This window comes from Xenopus tropicalis, chromosome 10 (assembly GCF_000004195.4).
Source record: "Xenopus tropicalis strain Nigerian chromosome 10, UCB_Xtro_10.0, whole genome shotgun sequence".
Classification (NCBI taxonomy): domain Eukaryota; kingdom Metazoa; phylum Chordata; class Amphibia; order Anura; family Pipidae; genus Xenopus; species Xenopus tropicalis.
The window spans coordinates 39,409,024-39,430,718 of NC_030686.2; the positions used below are offsets into that span (position 1 = coordinate 39,409,024).

Consider the following 21,695-nt stretch of genomic DNA (forward strand, 5'->3'; position numbering starts at 1 on the left):
AAGTACCCAGAGGCCCAAACAGCCCCCCCAGCCCAATAAATAGTGAGTGTCTATGGCATCTTACAGCAGCCCCTCTGGCATTTGCCTGAACCCACAGATTGCCAGTCTGGGCCTGGGTCCTGGCATTCCAAGTACCCAGAGGCCCAAACAGCCCCCCAGCCCAATAAATAGTGAGTGTCTATGGCATCTTACAGCAGCCCCTCTGGCATTTGCCTGAACCCACAGATTGCCAGTCTGGGCCTGGGTCCTGGCATTCCAAGTACCCAGAGGCCCAAACAGCCCCCCAGCCCAATAAATAGTGAGTGTCTATGGCACCTTACAGCAGCCCCTCTGGCATTTGCCTGAACCCACAGATTGCCAGTCCGGGCCTGGTTATATGTAATAATGGCCCCAAAACTGCCATAGAATCTCTTTCCTCCCATCAAAGGGCACAATGAGCCAATCAAGATACAGTTTTATTATAAAGGGGCAGGTGAATGTTATGCAGAGCCCCATTATGAAGTTAGAAGTCCTCACTTACTCATAATACAGGTTGTAAATATAATAATGGTTACAGTAATAAAGTGTTTAGGGTAGGAAGCCTAAAAATCTACCCCCCACCCACCCATGGCAATAATTGAAAGGACCACAGGTTTGAGCTCCTAGGAATAGGGAAAGAGGAGAATGGTGTGAGAGTGCGGATCTATGCAGAACATGGGCTGGCACAAATAAAAGGATTAAACCTAAAAGACAGAGAATGTTAGAGGTTAAGGTGTATCTTCCTGCCCGCCGAGCGGTAGATAAAGCTCTATACACAGACATTGTGCAAGGAACCTCTTTATTAGGCCTTATCACTGCGGCGAGGGGGGAGAGGAGCAGGCTGTGGGTGGCAGGCAGTCAGGAAGATGATATTAGCATGCTCTTATCTCTTCCAAGAGTAGGGAATCACTTTCTCCTCTTTTATCAGTCAATGTGGGCTCTGCACCTGGCGCTCTGCCACTCTCGCATACGGCTGTGGTACGGAGCCAAGGCAACGCCGCTACCAGCCAACTTAGCTACATACTGCAAGGTGCTGCAATGGTACTGTCTGCACGTTTTTATTCACAAGTTGTACATTTCTGCATACAGAACTGCAACATTATATGCAATGCAGGGGCAATAAGTCCCTTTTGCTTGTTTCTTCATTGCCATGGAATAAACTTTAGTCACCCCAGGGTTTGTGCTGAGCAGATCCCACTTATACTGTATATTGGCTTACAACGGTATAGTCATATTGGTGCAACTTGGAATTTTTAAAGTATGTGGTTGCTAGGGCCCCACTTACCTTATCAACCAGGCAGAGGCTTGAATCACAGAAGAGGAGCAGCAAAGAGTCTGCGTAAGTACTAGCAAATAATGGAAATCTTGTCTCTCAAATGAATTCTATCCGGTTGCCAGGCACTGCTGACCCCAGAATAGAACTTCAGATCTCAGAATAGAAAGGCAAATAATTGAAAAGTCACAAAAAAATAGAGGCAGAACCTTCACTGCATATTGTCTCAGAATATCAATGTCTACTAAATACACTGTCATACTAAATATTAGGAGGAATGTGCCCTTTAAAGCCCACCAAGCCAGGCCTGTTCCCTCTGCTAACTACAGGTGTTGGTGCATCTCTCCCCTATTGCAGACACAAGGAGGACATGCAATATACAGGGTTAAATGTCGCTTATGGGGCAATTCCGTGGGCCCCGGACACCCCAGTCTGGCCCTAGCCAATTGAAAACTGTTAGACTTGGCCATTCTGTAACATATTAAATGTTAACTTCAAGGTAAACCATCCCTTTAAAGTGATACTGACACTAAAAAAACTACACTTCAATATATTCATATACATTAAAGTTCCCAATAGGTCATGTTGATTATTTTTGGCTGACAGGGCTGCTTTAGTAAGTAATTGTTACTGGAAGTCCCTAAACCTGACTGTTCTGCCAACCTAACTGTCCCTTCTCAGCCTGTCAGTTATAGCTTCTAATGCTAATGGCCTCCTGCTGGACAAATATGGCCGCCCCCTTATAAAGGAACATGGGGTATATATGTAATGTCAAAGGATCAGGAAAGTCATTTGGACATTTAATTGCCAATAGATTAGCCACATTAGTGCCACCTAGAACGCTATATTTATTCTGCAGAAACCTTTACCATACCTGAGTAAACAGCCCTAGAAGCTCCCTCTGTTTGCTGAAGATAGCAGCTGCCATTTTAGCTTGGTCTCCATAACTTCAGTGCCGAGGCTCTAGCTCAGATCACACATTTTGATGGAAGGGGGAGTGAATTCTTAATTCCTATGGGAAGGGGAGCAGAAGAGAGCTGCAGAATCGTGCCCCAAACCTGAAAGAGGCCTAAAGGAGAGGAAGTCTGATACTGAAGAACATGTTTACACAAAAGAAGACAAGAAATCCTTTCTTTTGATGGGAGTGCTTATGGCTGTATTTACATAGACCTTTCTGATAAAGCTTACTTAGTTTTTACCTTTCCTTGCTCTTTAAGATTACAAATAGAATGCAAAGACAATGTTATGATTGATTTAAACTGAATACTGAATACAGGCAGTGGTGTAAATTGATGCTACTGGGCCCTACAGCTAATTTAATGCGGGGCCCCAAAACATAAAAATGACTCATTAATTAGAGCCTTTGGGCCCTGTAGCAACTGCAGGGTCTGCTTGCTCCACCGTTACGCTGCCAGTGCTGCTAATAAACACCCACCCCCAGAGAAAGGGATTGTGGGTTTGCATGAGTGGTCCCAAGTGCCAAGGTGGTCAGGTATTGACCACATTGCTCCGAGTATGGGCAGCTTGGCGCTGGAGGATTAGTATTGCGGTATCCAAGTACAGACAGCTGGGCCTTGTGCTGCGAGACTGTCTCAAACCACAACCCATTTTCACTATTACAGTCTATTTGTAGGGCTGTCACATTGCAGTAAGGGAGCAATATCCAGGGTAAGAGCTTTGCCTACAAATAGAGCATTGGTCAGTGGGTATTAAAGCGGGCTGAGATGTTCTGCAGGAACAGAGAGCTGCGTGGATATATTTAGTGCTTTTCTGTAAAGGGCTCTTTAGCAATGAATCTCTCAATGTGACAACAGAATCCAAGGAGGGGGGGGGGGTCTTGTCAGCACCTGACAAGGCTTAGGGTACAAGGACAATAAATTAGATGGCGGCACCGGCCTGTAATGATAGGTGGCACAGTGCCAGGCAGGGCACAAAGCTGGCATTGGATGTAACCATGCTCAGAAGAGATAAGAGAAAGCGCAGCCCGCAGTGACTCAGGGCATCACAGAACATTACACCTAGAATATTATCCCAATAGCTCATTAATCAGTTGGTGGCAAGACGGATGTGTTTTGGGCCGCAGGGCAGGTAAATGGTTAAGAAGTCTCTTCCCTCCACCCCAAAACAGTTCCGCGCGCTTTTTTCTCATTACAGTAGGCATAGCGGCCGATGTGGGATAATATGATTTTAATGACCGGAACCGTCTCCTGGCTCCTGCGTGGTTATCAATTAGACGATGTATACGGGCTCCAGCAGGGCAGCCTCGGCTAGCGCTCCTCCAAGGTCAGCACCGAGTGTGGGCTGCATTTAACCGCTTCCTGCTACCGGATTCATATACACAGGCCATGCAGGGACAGATATATTGGCTACCGGCCCCACAACAACTTGCTCTGGGCTCCATGCAGATGAAGAAGTGGAGTCAGTCTGGGTTAATTGGTGATATTGTAAAGGTTTATCTGGTAACCCACAGCAACCAATAAGCAGTTAATATGCAATAGTGTAGTATGATTTATGGAAGCTAACATCTGACTGGCCATTTAATTAGGTACCCCTAAATATACAATTGAGCAGGCACAAGCAATCTGTAGTACTACAACTCCCAAAGCCAACGTTGCATGGAGAGGAGACATACGACGAAGATTACCTTTTTGGTTGTTGTAGAGAGCACCATTCTGAAACAATTTGCAATTGGTCTTTTTTTTTTTTTTAATTTCTGGTTTTACAATTCTTTAGCTTTAGATTCATCAACTCTACAGCTTGGAAATGTAGCAGCTATACGGTGGCTAGGGTCCAAAATACCCTAGCAACCAGTCACAGGTTTAAATGAGAGACTGGAATATGTACATTTAGGAGCGGGTCTGAATAGAAATATGAGAAATACAACAGGGGCAAAAAATCTGGTACAGGTATAGGACCCATTATCCAGAAAGCTTGGGACCAAGGGTATTCCGGATAAGGGGTCTTTCTGTAATTTAGATCTCCATCCCTTAAGTCTATAGGATTGTTTTGCATCCAATAAGGATTATTTATATCTTAGTTGGGATCAATTACAAGGTACTGTTTTATTATTACAGAGAAAAGGGAATCATTTAACCATTAAATAAACCCAATAGGGCTGTTCTGCCCCCAATAAGGGGTAATTATATCTTAGTTGGGATCAAGTACAGGTACTGTTTTATTATTACAGAGAAAAGGGAATTATTTAACCATTAAATAAACCCAATAGGGCTGTTCTGCCCCCAATAAGGGGTAATTATATCTTAGTTGGGATCAATTACAAGGTACTGTTTTATTATTACAGAGAAAAATGAAATCAGTTTTAAAATTCAGAATTATTTGATTAAAATGGAGTCTATGGGAGACAGGCTTTCCGTAATTCGGAGCTTTCTGGATAATGGGTTTCCGGATAAGGGATCCCATACCTGTATAGTGAAGTGACACGAATCAGACAAAACCGAGGACCAGATTTGGATCAGTATTCTAAGCCTTCGCTTCACTGGGAGCTCTTGTTTGTCGACTATATGATTCAGAACCATCAACCATGTTATGTGGGAGTCAAAAGGAGACCCCATTTAATACGGTCTATAGTTGTTAGTACGCAAAATGCAGCACCAAGTTATCATTTGGCAGCTTGTTAGGAAAGGAGGATTAAAGGGAGAAGATATACTTGCAGCTAAAAATCAGTAATTTACAGAAAAGTCCCAGTGACACAGGCATGACGTAGCCCTTAGAATCTCCCTAGAAACTGCATTTTCAGAGGTTATATGTCCCCTGTCCCCCCGTCCCCAGCGAGCAATTATCAGACGCCTGCCATAAGATCAATAGCCTCCAGTTCTGGGAATCTTTAGGAGCGCTCCTATCGGCTGACAATAGCCATTCTGATATATCGATTGCATCCTTGCCGAGTTTTATCCGAGCGCCAGAGGTGCAGCCTGTCTCAAGTGTCTGCTCGATGGCTGCCTCTGCCAGTTATTGATCCGAAAGCCAAACAGGATCTTTTAAACAGCAGCGTCTGGCATTTGAGTGGCAGGGAAACAAGCCAATGAGCCAGTGCTTTATTCTTTACACTCAAAAGCATGTCATACAGTATCGGAATACAGGCCGTAAATATGATCAGACATAAGGCTTCACTTACTGTGACAGGAGTGTTAACCTACTCACTGCCCTTTGGGCAAGGGCACAGTAAATAGCAGCTAAAGCCTTACGGCTACAGGGAGTGATTTCCCATGCATAACCCCTACCAGCCAAAGATGTGATTCAGCAATCTTTTTAAAACACAGAAGGAGATGCAAATTATTATTACTGTACTTTATATAAAAATACCAAACATGGACATTTGGATGGCATCACCTTGGACTCACGTCAAAAGACAAAAAAAAAATGTAGCAGATGGACAGAGGGTGGGTTGCAGGAAAAAATGGCAAATCCAAATGTTAAAAGTTCTATTTACATATAGATCCTTCGGGGCAAGGTATTTAGGGTGCATTTGTAGGAGGCCGGTAGGTGTTATAGCGTCTCCAGCAGCTCCTGAATTCTCTTTTGCTCACTTTCCCGGAACTCTTCGCTCTTCCCATCACCAATGCTCTCAGAGTATTCTACAGGGTAAAAATAAGCAGGGAAATTAGATATGGAGAAAAAAAAAAGTGACAGCCCTCCCGATAAGAAAAACTGGCAAAGTAATGGAACAGATGCAGAAGAAGTTTCCTAGAAGGTCCCATATATTCCTTGTTGTCCCCACATATTTCTTACAGTCCCCATGTATCCCTTACTGTCAGCTAAGCACAGTACACCCACTCCCTTCCCTGTACTTTCCTCTATTGCTACATAAAACTCCCCCATTGTTCCATATAACCCATAGCTATAATTCCCCCATTGTTCCCTTACCCCCTTCCTTATAACTCCTCCTACTGCCCCATATTACACGCCTATCCACACTCACACCAGCCCCCTTGGTGCCTCCATTTTCCTCTTCCCTATAACCCCACCCTCTCAGTTCCATATAAACTTTACAGCCTCTCACTCACGTATCATATAACGTATCATATAATCCCCTGGCCCTTTGTTCCATATATTATATAAATAACCCTTAAAATCTGACAGAGGAAGTAGTAATGTAAAATGGGGAAAAGACAGTCCAGTACAGCATATGGGGATGTGGATCTCTTGAGTTAAAACTTACCTTTTAGAATATGTCTCATGATTTTCACAGAGCTTCCCCTCATGTTTAGAATTTGCAGCACTCTCTGGCGAATCTGGAATTAAAAGCACAAGAAAATGTGAGTGAAAGAGACAAGAAAGGGAAAGGAAATCCCATAACGTGTTGATCAAAAAGTAAGAAGTGGAACTGCAAGCAAGGAGAGAAGGTAGGAAGCAGCCATGGGAGGAATGCAAACAAAGCCAATTTAGCATGGATTAGGCAACAGGGGATAATAATAATTAAGTACCGGCCCACAGAAGGGAAGAACATAGGCCAATATCTCTATTAGCAACAGTTACTATATCTTATTGCTTAAACAATTATTGTGCCGCTACCCAACGCCAAGCGTATGCATCCATCTCTTCCTTAGATGATAAAAATCATCACCCCTGCTTAATAAAGCAGGCTATTGCATTTCATATAAAGATGGTTACACCCCATAAAGGTTTGGGGACCACTGCTGGAAGGCCATTTGAGCACTGGCAAACTAAAACTGAGGGATGGTGAAATTCTGATGGTTTAAATATCTGTGTAATTTGTAGCTGGATGAGGAGGCATCACTGCAATACGAAACACGGTGCTCCCTCCTAAGTATCTTATTCTCACTGTTTTCCTAAGTTTATCCAATATTCCTAAACTAATGTCCTACCACAGATTGTTCAAAGGGTTTCTCACCTTTAAATTAACTTTTAGTATGATGTAGAGTGTGCTATTCTGAGGCAATTTGTAATTGGTCTTTATTTTTTATTGCCTGTTTAATTGTTTAGTTTTTTTGTTCAGCAGCTATCTTGCTGCTAGGGTCCAATTTAACCTAGCAACCAGGCAGTGGTTTGAAAGAGAGGCAGGGATAGAATTAGAGAAGGGACTAAACAGAAAGATATGTAACACTACCAATAACATTGTAGCCTCACAGAGCAATAGTTTTGTTGGCTGCTGGGGCCAGTGACCCCCATTTGAAAGCCGGAAAGGTATACAAAATAAAACATGAAGACCAACTGAAAAGTTGCTAAGAATAGGACATTCCATTCTGTACTAAAAGTTAACCTGAAGATGAACAAGAGCTGGTGGGTTGCAGGATGGGCATACCTGCGGCAGGTTGTTGTTACAGATCTCCGCTGTGACGTAACACAGGAGCTGAAGCAGGAAGAGGCCGGCATCCAATCTTCGCAAGTAAAACTCCTCCTCGACATCATCATCTAAAATCTCCCCTCGGCGCACCATATCCTGCCAGCACAACATACTCCATTAAGGACAGGTGGCAAAACAAGGGAAATGGAAGTAAAAATATTTAAAGGAGAACTGAACCCTAATAATGAATAAGGCTACAAATGCCAAATATTTTATATACTTATTGCACCAGTTTAAAGATTCAGCATCTCTAGTTGTAATGACCTTCAGTTGCCCCAGAAGCTCCCCATCTTGGTTTCTGCTAGGAGTGTCAGCGACACTGCACATGCTCAGTGGGCTCTGGGGTGGCTGCTGAGAAGCTTAGCTTGGGTTATCACAAATCAAGCAGAAAATGAGGTTTGCTTATAGGGCTATTACAGTCTGACGCAAATTGCACTGGTTTCAGAGCAGCCATGCAATGAAAATTACTAATCAGCCTTATATTGTCACATTTATATTCTATATATACAGTATATTGTGCTTCAGTTCTTAAGGTTAGGTAAGTGACAGCAGTAGTATGTGCTACTGGGGGCATCTTTAGAACCATAGATCTTTACTGCTTAACGGCGGTGGTTGCTCTGTTCTAGTACAGAATCCAAAAACATTATGTACAACATTTGTAGCCTCATTTACGCCTTAGTCCTCTTTTAACAGGGAGCAAAAGGGATAGGAGAAAGAATAGTAAGTGGGGGAGAGAAAGAGAGTAAGGGCAGATATGAACAACTGGAAGGTTAACAGCAAATTAACAGCTACTTTAGGACATTCGCTTTAAGCTGGAGAAGAAAACTACATGAAGTGTGAGTGAAACTGGTTATTAGAATAGATATCCAATGTGAGAACAGGGATACTAACATGCTTCTCTCCCTCGATCTTCTTGTCAGCCACCCGTACAGCCTCCAGGTATTTAAAGTACAACTCCATGAGCCGATCCACCTGCGGGAGAATCAGAAGGCAAGAAAAAAAAAAGCTTAACATTCCAGGTCCAACACGTGATGTGAACTATTTCTGTGCTCATCACAGGTGTAAGAAGAGCTTTCGCATTTCACACTCACCTTTTCGCAGTCACTTTCTGTGAACTTGCTGAGAAGCCGTGTCCTCTGCTGACCCCTCAGGTTCCGCAGCAGCGAGGCCAGGATGGAGCACACGTGTTCTGTAGGAAAAGCAAAGAACAATGTTTGGGGGGGAGCTGGGACATCTTGTTACATACATGGAAAGAGGAAATAACATGAAACAAATGGAGTTATATAAATGGTGGCATAGGAACTGTATATATGGATAGATACTTATTACACACACTATTAAAATAATCAGCATTGGAAAGCAGCCTACAGTCCATAACCCCCACTAGGTAGAAGGATTATGAGCCCATATGGAAGAGCTGCCTTAATAAAAGGAACAATTAAATAGCTAACAAGGGGGGGCAGACTTATGTCAGGAAATTTTCTTTTTCTCTCTCGACGTCTGCTAATCCCTTTGGCTTAAGCATATTGTGCTGCCAGCAAAGCACCGTTACCCTCAATATTTTTTCACAGTTAGAGATTAGCCTCTGTGAGTTAAACTGGAAAGCTGCCAGTTGGCTGCCTGGTAATGATACTCAGAGCTTAGCCGAAGCTCTAGGGAGACCAGTGTCAAAAGCAGGGTGGGAAATAGGCACTTGGAACAATCACAGCTGGGTCCTGTGAACCTTCATCAGTGGGTTGGGGCAATATGCTGGTTGCTCACAGTTACTATCCAGGTCTAGACCAGTAGGTTTGAATAGTTATTTTGCTAAGAAATTAGTGCCGGGCGATTCCAAAAAACAGTAGGCGCAGCTTCCATTGCCTTCTCTAGCCACTTACCCTCATGCTCCTTCTCAGAGACGCCGGTTTTCTTTGCTTTTTTGGGAGATTTCATGAAAAGAGGAAAGATGGTTCGGAGTCCGAGGATGTCGACAAACTTGTGACAATTATCTGTACCCTCTGGGCCGATCATGGCGTGATCTAATACCCGCAGGGCACTGCAACGGGACATTTTTTTCTCGCTGTAAAGAAATGGATAGGGTCACTGCATGATAAATAGCACAGACATATCCAGACTGCATTTAAAGGGGATCTAAACCCAAAAAGAAAATTAGTGTAAAATGAAAAAATGCTCAGAGCAATACCATCACCTGGGGTTCTCCAGATGGTGTTAAACTGCAACCTGTTGCTATATGGAGGGCCTGCAGTTGCCGCTGCCTAGTCTATGTCAACCATACTTGGAGTCAGGAAGGAATTTTTTCCCCTCTGTGGCAAATTAGAGAGGCTTCAGATGGGGTTTTTTGCCTTCCTCTGGATCAACTAGTAGTTAGGCAGGTTATATATAGGCATTATGGTTGAACTTGATGGACGTATGTCTTTTTTCAACCCAACTTACTATGTTACTATGTTACTATGCTAGCAGGAATCCATTTCCTGCCAACTTTTACAATATTAAAAAAAAATTGACACAAATGCCACTTCCATGGCCCTGGTAAAAACTACAGCTTTCAGCTTATCACAGGTGGATTGCCATAATGTAAAAATTTGGAAAGCAACACAAGCACCATAAAAGTTCATGGAGGAGCCAAATAAGGGCTGTGATTGGCTATTAGGGGCCTCTATGCACCCTATCAGCTTACAGGGGCTTTATTTGGTAGGAAATCTTGTTTTTATTCAACAAAAACAAAATTACCCAGGTGCGACAGAGTACAGATATATGGTAAGGGGTATATATTGTTCCAATGTACTGTAGATGGGTTATATTATCCCTAGGACTTATTTCTCACCGGAGCATGAGGTTCATGAGCTGCAGACCCTCTCCCTTCAGGAACCTGTCTCTGTTGCTGCTCAGCATCAGACAGGAGCAAAGTGCATCAAAAAGATTCTCCATCATCTCCTGCTCTTCTGCTGTTCCTGGATCATGGCGCTTAAAAACCTGTCCCAAAAACATGTTAGGGATATGCATGTGTGATCAACATGGGCTATTCCTCCAGTTTGAACAGATCAACTTATCTAACAAGATTTGGATTCCTCAGTTTGGCCAGCAGTCAGATTTTGTTCCAGCAGTACAGTCTAAATCGGCAGATTTGTATACTGTATCATAACTGTTAACAATATAATTCCATTAGGCTGTAATGCGGGACCAAGGTACTGTTAGGGTTATGGAATGGAGCTGGTCACTAAATTTTAAGCAATAGTTTGCCTTCCAATCACAGGCATGCAATGGTTACTTCCCCAACCTAAAGCTAAAGCTAATAATGAGGGTTTCTACCCTAAATAAATGAAAGAGATAATAGTAAGGGGCACATTTATCAAAATGTGAGTTTAGAGCTTAATACATAAAAACTAACCCATGTTCTATTCATTCGTGTGGGACTTTTAGAAGTGTATTTATCAAGGGGTGAAAGTTAGAACTCACCATTTAATAAATACATTTCTAAAAAACCCACAGGAATGAATAGAACATGGGTGAGTTTTTATGTATTAAGCTCTACTCATATTTTAATAAATCTGCCCATAAGAGTTAAAGCAATCTATTTTGTTTCTTAAAAAATTTTCAAAGATAAGTAAACTGTTGCTTGGTAGCTGCAGAGCAGCAGTGATAAGTTGAAGTGACAGCACTAATATAAATGGCAGAGAAAAGGGAGATGAAGTCACTGGAATTCAGGGTCAGTAAAGCGGAAGGTGTGACAGTGACAGGCAGTGGGTGTACATTGACATTCTCTAGTAAGAGCTGAGACAGCAGTCTGCCATTGTGCTCTCTGAGTAATGCCAAGGTGTAAGAGCAGGCAGGGGCGGGAGGCACTCACCGACAACTGCTGAAGCAGCACATCTATTCCGTCCAGCTCCCCCAGTAGCTCCCGAGTGTCTGAGAGAGAGAGGGGGACAATGTCAGAGAAGAACAGATCCATCAGCAGAGGGAATCAATACACAGTGATGGGGTGGGGGGAAGAGGCACACAGTAGAGGATAAAAGAAGAGAGCAAGCATCATGGAAGCTATGCAGTGTCAGAGAAACTGGATTGTACAAAGATAAATATGAGAGATCACTGGCAGATAAAAGGTAAAAAAGGAGCTTGGCTGTAGAAATGAACCCTTGTATAAAAATTAATGGGAATATTCCTCTTCCTTAGATGCATCATGTTCTGTTGAAACAGAAAAAATTCTGTGCCCTTTTACACAGCGGTGCTTGAAAGAGTGTGAACCCTTTTGAATTTCCAATATTTCTGCATAGACATGGCCTACGAAAGGACCCTTTTTTTATGTCCTTAAATCAGATAATGGGAGTTGCTACTAAATACCATTGGTAATGCGTATTGCCCTGGAGGAACTGCAGCCCATTTCTCTGTACAGAACAGCTTCAACACATAGATGTTACTGGGCTTCAGCTCCTTCCACAACATTTCTATAGGATTAAGGTCAGGACTACGAAACGAACTTTAACCATTTTTTGCTAGATCAACATCTATGCCCATATTAGGAGCAGAACCGCTCACTTGGCGACTATGGCTACCTTAATTTACCCTTCAAATGAACTGAGAATCCTAGAGGGTTACTTACCTTTTTATCATACACAAATGTCACTTTGAAGTGTAATGTCTTTTACCTGTTTAATTGGATTCTTATTATATAGTTTTAGTACTGGCCAAGTCAAAATCCTGACCTTAATCCTGGAGAAATGTTGTGTAAGGACCTCAATGTTGATGTGCAGGACTGACCAACAGTTTCTGGAAGTGTTTAGTGGCAGTTAACTTAAACTGGGATCACAAACTTTAGGTGTACCCAAGGGTGTGTGTATAATATATTTTTCTGAAAAAAAATGTATAGGAAATCAGAAAAAAATAAGAAAGGGGAGGTTAGCAGCTCAACTCACCATCGTTGTTCTGTAAAAGAATGGCCAGGATCTCACTGCAGTACAGCTTGTTGGCATCAAACGGCATCTTGGCCTAAAGGGGAAAAAATTAACATCAGGAGGAGGATGCAAAATCAACACCCGAGAGGTAAAGTAAGAATGAAAAATTCCCACAGAATCTAATTCAAGCAAAATACCGAGGGAGGCAATAAGAAACGCATGCATGTATAACAGTGGTATTAGAAAGCAACAAAGGGTGGAAGTGAACCCCCACCACCAATCAAAAAGGAGAGGGCACATGCCGCCTCCACTGGGAAAGGAAATGGAAGCACCACCATCCCAATACTGGAGTAGGGTGGGACCATTAGACAAAAGCATCAGCATCATGTTAACCAACCTTCAGTCTTTTGAGCAGCCAATGGAGGAGTCCCTGCTGTGCAGCGTCTGAGCATATTTCAGGGCGAAACTCCGTCATATTCTCAATGATTGCTATGATAAGAAATGGGAAATGTGAGTATATGCTCAATCACACTCTCAAAGATGGCGGCATTGAACATTTGACCAAAATCATGGTTCAGGTACTTGTATGAATGTCTTTACCTAGGGTATTGTGAACTCCATCTGCCTCCTCCTTCGTAGATTCATCCAGGCGTTCCAGATTCTGCACCAGGAGAGCAACGACTTGACCTTCCAACTGAATAAAAGGAAAAAAAGAAAAAGAATAAGGCTGTGGGCAAAGTGCAAGTAGGAAGAACAGAGAAATCAAGGCCACAAAGAAACAGCTGTAAGATTTACACGTGTCAATGAAATCCTAGGTGAATCCAACAGTAGAAAAGTTCAGTGTATTTTTATTATGGGCCTATAAGGGGTCATTCACTTTTACGTTAAGTTTTAGTAGGTTATAAAATGACTTAATCCTTTCAATTGGTCTTTTTTTTGTTTGTTTTTTAATTATTTGCCGCCTTCTGCCTGTTTTTAGCTTTCAAATGGGGGTCACTAACCCCCACAGTCAAAAACCTTTTCTCTGTGATGCTACAATTTTAATATTACATTTTATTAGTCATCCTTCTTTCAGACTTACTCCTATTCATATTCCAGTCTCTCATTTATATCACTGCCTGGTTGTTAGGGTCTTTTTGACCCTATAGCTGCTGAAATTCTAAACTGGAGAGCTGCAACATAAAAGCTAAATCATTTTTTTTTCTAAAAAAAAATAAAAATCATAAGTTAGGGGTCAACAACCCCTTTAATTAGTGCACTTTTGTTTGAATTTCCTTCAAAGAGAACAGCTAGAGCCAATGAAGTGGCTATATGGGCCTCTTTGGAACATGCAGAAAGCACATATGAAACAAATAATGAGACGTATCGATCCCAGTACTAATTACATCATTTATAGCCCACTTAAAGCAGCATTTGGAGGATCAGGTCAGCTCCCCAGGAGATAATAATTTAGAGTTGGATCTTACACTTCATTGCTCGAGTGTATTTCCAATCTTCTATATGTCTGACATTCACATTAAATTGATTAGGAAGAATTCATTACAGTGACTGCCCTCATTGGCAGACCTCCTATTCTACTAGTAGCGTAGGCTACTGGATAGATTTTTTTTTCTTTATCTGCCCTTTTCCCAGCAAAAAAATAATTTGGATAATGATTTAGACATATCGTGTTAATGTTGTCGGAATACATAGTTTAGTTAATAATGCCAGATCCTGGAGCAGTTGCATTTTTTTCATTTTTGCTTAATTAAAATAATATACAAATACAACACAGATTTTCAACACACTAAACTCTTGTTAAAGGGGAGTCACCTCTCCTCCCACCAACACAGGTGTGTTAGTCTACTGTCTTTTCATGCACTTTTCAAACCACTGAAAGAGGGAAACACATACAAAGCCATACTATGACACAAACAGCCAACTAAACCACACCAGACCTGGACCACAAACTGGTGGTTTGCCTATAGCCAATTCTCAGAAGTGCATGCTGAAATAGATGTTTCTCCTTCCATAAGCCAATTCTATTAGTTGCCCCCTTAGGGTAGTAGCAGCTACTTTTTCACGGCTAAACTCCAAAAAAATAGCCTGCCATAGACAATACTGAGAATTGCCTCTGCTAAAACACATGTTGAGACTGTTATCAGTAAATGATCAGCATTGTCTATATTTTAGTAGCCACTACTAGTAGCTGCATATGTCTTCACACTTTAATAGTAGCCAATTATGATTACCTGACATATTCCCTTCTTTCTGGCTTCTGGACAAACAAGGATAAGGAGAAAGGAAAGATCTAAATGTGTTACCTACCAGTGCATCTATAAGGACCTGGGCACCCTCTTCGCTCTCATGAAGTGTGTCAATATCCGTTAGTTCCTGCAGCAGGTCAACCACAGCAATGCACACATGTGGCAGGCTAAGGAAGTATTAATACAGTTGTGCGAACACCAGAATAAGGGAAAAATATACAAGCACATACACACGTAAGATCTATCCCCCCCATGCACCAATAAGCTCCACAATTGACAGTGACAAACACAACCAAAGTTACCTGCTTTATAGACATATAAAAGGATATCAGTGTTCTCATGGCTTAACAAGCCAAGCAGTGACTGCACAGCATTGAGCTCCACAAGTAGATGGTACAGATCTGGTATAGTGGCAATAACATGCATCTCCTGGATAATATCATTCAGGTCTAGTTCTGACTCCATGAACCTAAAAATTTTTAAAAAAAAAGCAGAAAAAAAGTTTGCATTTTCATTGTGCAAGATAGGTGGGAGACTCTCAACATCATATTAAAAAATGGAGGCAAAGAAACTAAAATGCAGACACGCCCAGGGTACAGGCAAAGCAATGAAACGCCATAATGACCCATAGTTCTCTTTCTTTTCTAAGTCACTGTAGGCATGGGAAGAATTGTAGTGTATAGGAAACCAGGATACATGCCAAGTTTATTGTAAATAAAGTGGCACAATCGTGGGTCACAGGCAAGTGTCCGTGGTTTATATTTATATATCAGGGTACGTACAATGCCTCAAGTTATAGTTGTCATGCCATGAGATGTATTTCAATAAAAGCTGGAGGCTGCAGGTTGGATTATATACAATGGACAACATATACAGGATACAAGCAATGTACTGCAGTTCTAGAACTTACTTCTCAGGGTTGTCTGGGAATTTGATACGTAGTTCTTGGTTCTTGTAGGATCTCTTTTCGAAATTCAGGATCATCCTTTTCACTGCACCCTCATCCAGTGTTTCATTCTGTGTCAACAATAGGGGACAAATTAATAGCGACCTAACAGGTGTCTGTTGGTAAACACCCAGGCAAAGACCCATTTGAAACATATAAGACCAGCATAGTGCCACAGCTGGCAATAAAACCAAGCCAATCAATAGGCTCTAAAGGACTACTATAAACAGAAATATAATAGATTATGAAAAGTATCCAGACAACTGGCTGTTCCAAACATTATATTGTCGGGATACTTGTAGCCCATGGAGGAAGTCCAGTTATGTCCATGTGTTACCAAACCTAGCTGCTGCTTTGCACAAGGCATGCATGACATGAAGTCATAAATTTTGCAGATTACCAGGACTTTAGATACATTAATCAGCAGTGGCACAAACTTTCCAATTAAGCAGACAAATTAAACTGCAAGAGTTTTCTCACCTCTTCCTCATCATCACCATCATCCAATGCGTTCCTATCCTCCTCTGCAGTTGGCCCCCGTTCCTCATCTCGGTGCCAGTTCCTCCCTCCTCTTTCTTTTCTCGGTGGTCTCAAGTCTTCCGGTTCATCATCTCGCCCTCGTTTTGTGCCTCTGTCCGGCTAGAAAGAGAAAACAAGGCAATACTATAGATATGTATATAGTGGAAAGAGTAAGTGACATCATGAATCCTTCAGCTGGTAAGTGGGTTGAACTAGGAAAATACAAGAGCCTCTTGTTTGCTTATATTATTAGGTTGCCAAATAAACACATCCTTGCAGGATTGGATTGGGTGCTGGGGGGGGGGGGGAGCCTGGACACACTGGGCAATTTATCACTTCGACTTTTTAAAAAGTATTTTGCAGCGACTAACCCACCACAGATTTCTATATAAGTCGATGCGACTAATTGCACATCATTTGCGCTGCACGGATTAGACGCTGCAACTTTTTTTTTTTCATCCTAAGTGGCCCAACAACTTTGAGGCCACTTTTTTCTTACTAGGAAGAGCTCTTTAGGCCTTATCACTCCTGATTAGGCAAAGCAAGGCAGTATCTGGCCAAGCTCTGCTTACAATGGGCTCCTGTTCTTGCAATAAGTCTTGTGAATAGGGCTGTGGAGACAATATATAAATCCTTCTACTCCAACTCCTCAACTTATGGGCACCTCCAACTTCAATTCTGTGTACCCAAAACAGTGGCAGTACCCAGACAGAACTAGAAGGGCTTTAGAGTCCCTACATAAATCCTTTGACTCCTCAGTTTAGGGTACTACCGACTCCAGGTAACCAAAATTGCTTCCCACACCAGATCCTGCTTGTAAAAGTACTACCCTGCAATCATTTATTTAGAATCTCACAAGAGAAAGCATGATAAGACTGTACTTAGACAGCCATGGGACTAGCAGGAAAAACAATTCTGTCTTGGATACAGAATTGCATGCAAAATTAAATAGCTGCAGTCAGGCCCATTGTGAAAATTGGTCTCTCTGCTCCATTTCAGAGCACAAGTGCTGCTAAATGATCACTTTGGGGTACCTGCACTTGCACCCCCAGGGGTCAAGAATGCCCCTGTCAATTACACCTGTGTGCAGGTTTAGTTTTTTCTGACTTAAGGTCCCCATACACCTTAAGATCCGCTCGCTTGGCGATGTCACCAAGCAAGCAGATCTTCTCCCGATATCCCCATCTACGGGTGGGTGATATCGGGAAAATCCAGGTTTGGGCCAAACAATCGAATTATAACTACGGGTATAGGCAAAGCCGGTTCGGGGACCGCCTCAATGAGCTGATGCGGTCCCTGATCCAACTAGATTTTTAAACCTGCCCGATAGAGATCTGGCCAATTTCAGGCCAGATATTGGTCGGGCAGGCCTGTCGGTAGTGCCCATACACGGGCCGATTAGCTGCTGAATCAGTCTAAGGGACCGATATTGGCAGCTATAATCGGCCACCTTTAGAGCAAAGACACACGGAGCTACTAGTAGCAGCTTCTTTTTCACGGCTACTAAACTCTAGAAAATCCCCTGCCATAGACAATACAGAGAATTGCCTCTGCACACGTAGGAGCAATTATCGTTAAATGATCAGCATTGTCTATTTTAGTAACCATGACAATCAGCTGCTACTAGTAGCTCTGTGTGTCTTCACCCTTATTCTCTAAGTGGCCACCCCAGCCAGTTGTGTACCTGCGGGTTACCTACACGGTTGGGACATGACGTAGATCCCAGACGGGTTGCGACTGCTTTGCGGATATCCCGCCGGTACCCAGCCCATACAGGAGCAGACTCCATGGTTCCCCTGCATCAATAGATGAAACTGAGCGTATCTAGCACAGGAGGCAGGAAGGACTGCGCAGCGCTGATCATAACCATAGGCAAGTGCAAAAAGCACAAATCTGATGATGCAAGTTTCTCTAATAAATGGGATATTTGGTGCAGGCCTCAGCACCCCTATTAACTCATTGATTATCTTAGCACCCAGAAAAGACTTTGTCTATTCACTCAGCATAGCACTGACCCAGGATACAGGCAGCACAGTGTAAGACATTCTCTTTTCTGCCTCTATATAAATCTAAGTGTTACGTCTTGTTTTAAATCGCACGTCCATACACATTGCGCTGCACTACATACACATTGCGCTAGCGTTAGTAAAACCCTCGCAGGACGCGGTAGTCCTGGAACAGCTGCGGGTAACTGCGCTACAGACTAGGTAACGCTACAGAGGGGACACAAGCGGATTATCCTGTTTGCGAGCTCACCTGGTACCGCAACAACTCCCCCACATCCATCTCAGCCGCTTGCCTTCTCAGCAGCACAGCGCACTTGCCGTAAAGTTCCTCGCCGCCGGAAACCCAGCGACGCACTTCCGGGTTGAAGCGCTGCCTACTTGCAGCACTGCCCTAAAGTGATGTGGCGCTTATTAATGTGTTACTATAGTGCTCAGCTTACTCTTTTGTCAGTCAAGTTCAGTCATATAATAAAAAAAGATCGCAGTTGAGGTTTAGTAACATTCCTGCAGAGCCAGAATGTTGTTTATAATTCTTGTTGTCTCCCCACTATACTGATAAATGTAATTCTGAGGCAAGAACTAACCCCAAACCTAGTACTGGGCCCTGGGCATAAGTACAAAAGCATTAAGGGGTGTTAAAGTGTGCCCCATACTGTTGCCAATGTCATTAAAGAGTTAATTCACCTTTGAGTTAACTTTTAGTAAGATGCAGTGTGTGGTATTCTGAGACAATCTACAATTGGTCTTAATTTTTTATTAGCTTTATTTTCCCGCAGCTCTTGGGGCTCTGGCACATGGGGAGATTAGTCGCCCACGACAAAACTCCCTGTTCCCGGGCGACTAATCTCCCTGAGTTGCCCTCAGTTGCCATCCCACCGGCGAAAATGTAAGTCGCCGGTGGGATGGCACACGCGGCGGCGCGATTTCGGCAAATTGCCGAAGTTGCCTCGCGAGGCTTTTTTGTCGATTTGCCGAAATCGTGCCGCCGCGTGTGCCATCCCACAGTTTGGAATTTCAGCAGTTATCTGGTTGCTTGAGACAGTTATCTGGTTGCTTGAGACAGTTATCTGGTTGCTTGAGACAGTTATCTGGTTGAGAGAGTGAATAGAAAGATAAGTTATAAAAAGAAACAATAACAAACAATACAGCCTCAAAGAACAAATGTTTTTTGGCTGCCGGGGTCAGTGACCCCCATTTGAAATCTGGAAAGAGTGAGAAGCAGAAGGCAAATAATTCAAAAACTATAGTTGCTTAGAATTGGCCATTCTATAACATATTAAAAGTTAAAAAGGTGAACTACCCCTTTAATAGGGAAAAAACATTAAAATATAGGACGGCAGGTATTTTTTTTCCCGAAAATGGGGCAAACCATTTGTGGTCAGGCTGCCACAGGTTGAGTGCAGAGTCTAACAGGCTAAAGACAGCTCTGTGCTTACTACCCGTCAAAGTGCCTATGGTATCTATAGGGGGGCCCAGAAAATTTTGTTGTGAGGGGCCCCGTTATTTCTGATGGTGGCTCTGTTAATCAATACAGCACTGTATTTATGGGGAACACAGGTCTCTCCAGTCTTCTGTGGAAAATACATGCCTATTGCAATATTTTAAAGGGTAGAAAGAGCAGTAAACATGGCAGATTGCTCCCTGTTTTGCATGTTGTGTACTTGATAACTTCCCAGAGTGGATTACCCCAAACCCAGGGACTGCACAGGGAGATTACATATAGTTGGCAACTATGCTGATAGATCCAAGAAATTGCCCCTGGCACCCAATCACTGGCACCCATGTCAATGAATGGATCAGTCCAGTTTGGCTCAGCATTGTTGGCTGCTACTACACTTGTGGAAGCGACACAGCCATTGCAAATATTATTGAGACATTAGTTGTCTGGCATTGCTTTACATAGCAACCATCCACTGGACTGAGACCCCAAACAGGCCCTGGTATTTGCAGTAGAGAGGCCCAAACAGCTCCCCATCAGCCCAATAAATAGTGTTTATGGGATCTTATAGCAGCCCCTCTGGAATTTGCCGAAACCATAGAGGCGGAGGCTTTCTACTGAGCCAAACTCATGAATAACAACAAGGGCATTTGTGCATTAATAGATAGAATTACTGTCAAGAAATAAATAGAGTAAATTATAGAAGCAGCATAAAACCAGGAATTACATTAAGGGTGAAGACACACAGAGCTACTAGTAGCAACTACTTGTCATGGCTACAAAAACAAGCAATGCTGATCATTTACTGCTAATTGTCTCTACATGTGTTTTGGAGGCAATTCTCAGTAATGTCTATGGCAGGGTATTTTCTGGTGTTTAGTAGCTGTGACAAGTAGCTGCTACTGAGTAGCTCCGTGTGTCTTTACCCTAAGGGCAGTGGCACTTGGGGAGATTAGCCACCCGATAAATCTTTGCTATTGCATTGCTTCAGTTTCAGTCGCCCCTGAAGTTGCCCCTAAAGGGGTTGTTGCACCATTGACTTTAGCTTTTAGTATGAGGTAGAGAGATAGACAATTTTTAATTGGTACCATGTAAAAATAAAAGTGGACCTGGCGAAACCTACACCACTGTCTGATTGAGCCCCTTCACTGAGGTTTACACTTTGTGGCACACGGGTTGTATTTTCTTTTGTCACAATTTGTAATTGGTCTTCAGTTTTATTTGTAGTTTTTTACAGGGTCAGATTGGGGTGGGGGGGCTTAAGGAAAAAACCCAGTGGGTCCCAACCCTTGTGGGCTATACTCCCTCTGCTAACTGCAGGTGCCCCCCATTGCAAGGAGGAATTGCAGTATACCATGAGGGAGGGGGTTTCCTGGGGTGGTGGACTCCCAGACAGCCGTTCCGGTGAGCCCTGGACACTCAGTCTGACTCTGGTTTTTTTTATTATTTCGGTTTTGTTTCAGCTGCTATCTGGTTGCTAGTGTCCAACCTACCTTAGCAACCAGGAAATCAAAAGGAACTCAAAAAAGATGTCTGTAGTAGCTCAAAATATTTGAGGTAAAAACAAAAAGTTTATTGAAACTTACACATAATGCTTACAAAGCCTTACGCGTTTCGTACCCAAGGGTACTTAGTCATAGGTTACCTTAGCAACCAGGTAGAGGTTTGAATAAGGGCCTGAAATCTGAATAGGAGAAGAACTGGCTAGAAAAATAAGTAAGAAAAAGTAACAATAACAATACAAATGGAGCCTCACAGAGAAATTGGAACACTGAAAAGTTGCTTAGAATTGGCCATTCTATAACATACTAAAATGTTTACTTGAAGATGAACCACCCCTTAAATGTTTTGGCTCCTCTCTGTTTCAAACATCGACCCAGTGTCGGACTGGGATGCCAGGGGCCCACCAGAAAACCCTAGACCATGGGCCACTCGCCAAACTACTGTCATCCATTTCTTACTCAGTCTCAATACTTTACTAGTTTTTTTTATCTTTACATACTGTAATGTATTCTATATATTTAGTTGCTTTGTT

At 42.7% G+C, this 21,695-nt stretch overlaps 1 protein-coding gene across 2 annotated transcripts; it reads right to left on the reverse strand.

Moving 5' to 3' along the window:
* Window positions 1–5,331: 5,331 nt before the first annotated feature.
* Window positions 5,332–18,511, reverse strand: ctnnbl1 (catenin beta like 1). 2 transcript variants are annotated; one of them, XM_012971607.2, is made up of 16 exons: window positions 17,916–18,020; window positions 16,178–16,336; window positions 15,662–15,768; window positions 15,081–15,220; window positions 14,813–14,910; window positions 13,106–13,199; window positions 12,903–12,994; window positions 12,527–12,599; window positions 11,464–11,522; window positions 10,441–10,589; window positions 9,494–9,675; window positions 8,708–8,805; window positions 8,508–8,588; window positions 7,575–7,712; window positions 6,471–6,543; window positions 5,332–5,886 (listed from the first exon to the last, which is right to left on the reverse strand). In XM_012971607.2, exons 1-16 carry the CDS (start codon window positions 18,003–18,005, stop codon window positions 5,798–5,800), a joined length of 1,722 nt encoding a protein of 573 aa, XP_012827061.1. In that variant the 5' UTR covers window positions 18,006–18,020; the 3' UTR covers window positions 5,332–5,797.
* Window positions 18,512–21,695: the final 3,184 nt, after the last annotated feature.

Coding starts and splice junctions, on each gene's coding strand:
- ctnnbl1 (XM_012971607.2), bottom strand. CDS start 18,005: ATGGAGTCTGCTCCTGTATGGGCTGGGTACCGGCGGGATATCCGCAAA. Junction 14,911..15,080: donor GTTAAGCCATGAGAACACTG/ATATCCTTTTAT, acceptor TTAGCCTGCCAC/ATGTGTGCATTGCTGTGGTT. Junction 8,806..9,493: donor CTCTGAGAAGGAGCATGAGG/GTAAGTGGCTAG, acceptor CTTTTCCTACAG/AACACGTGTGCTCCATCCTG.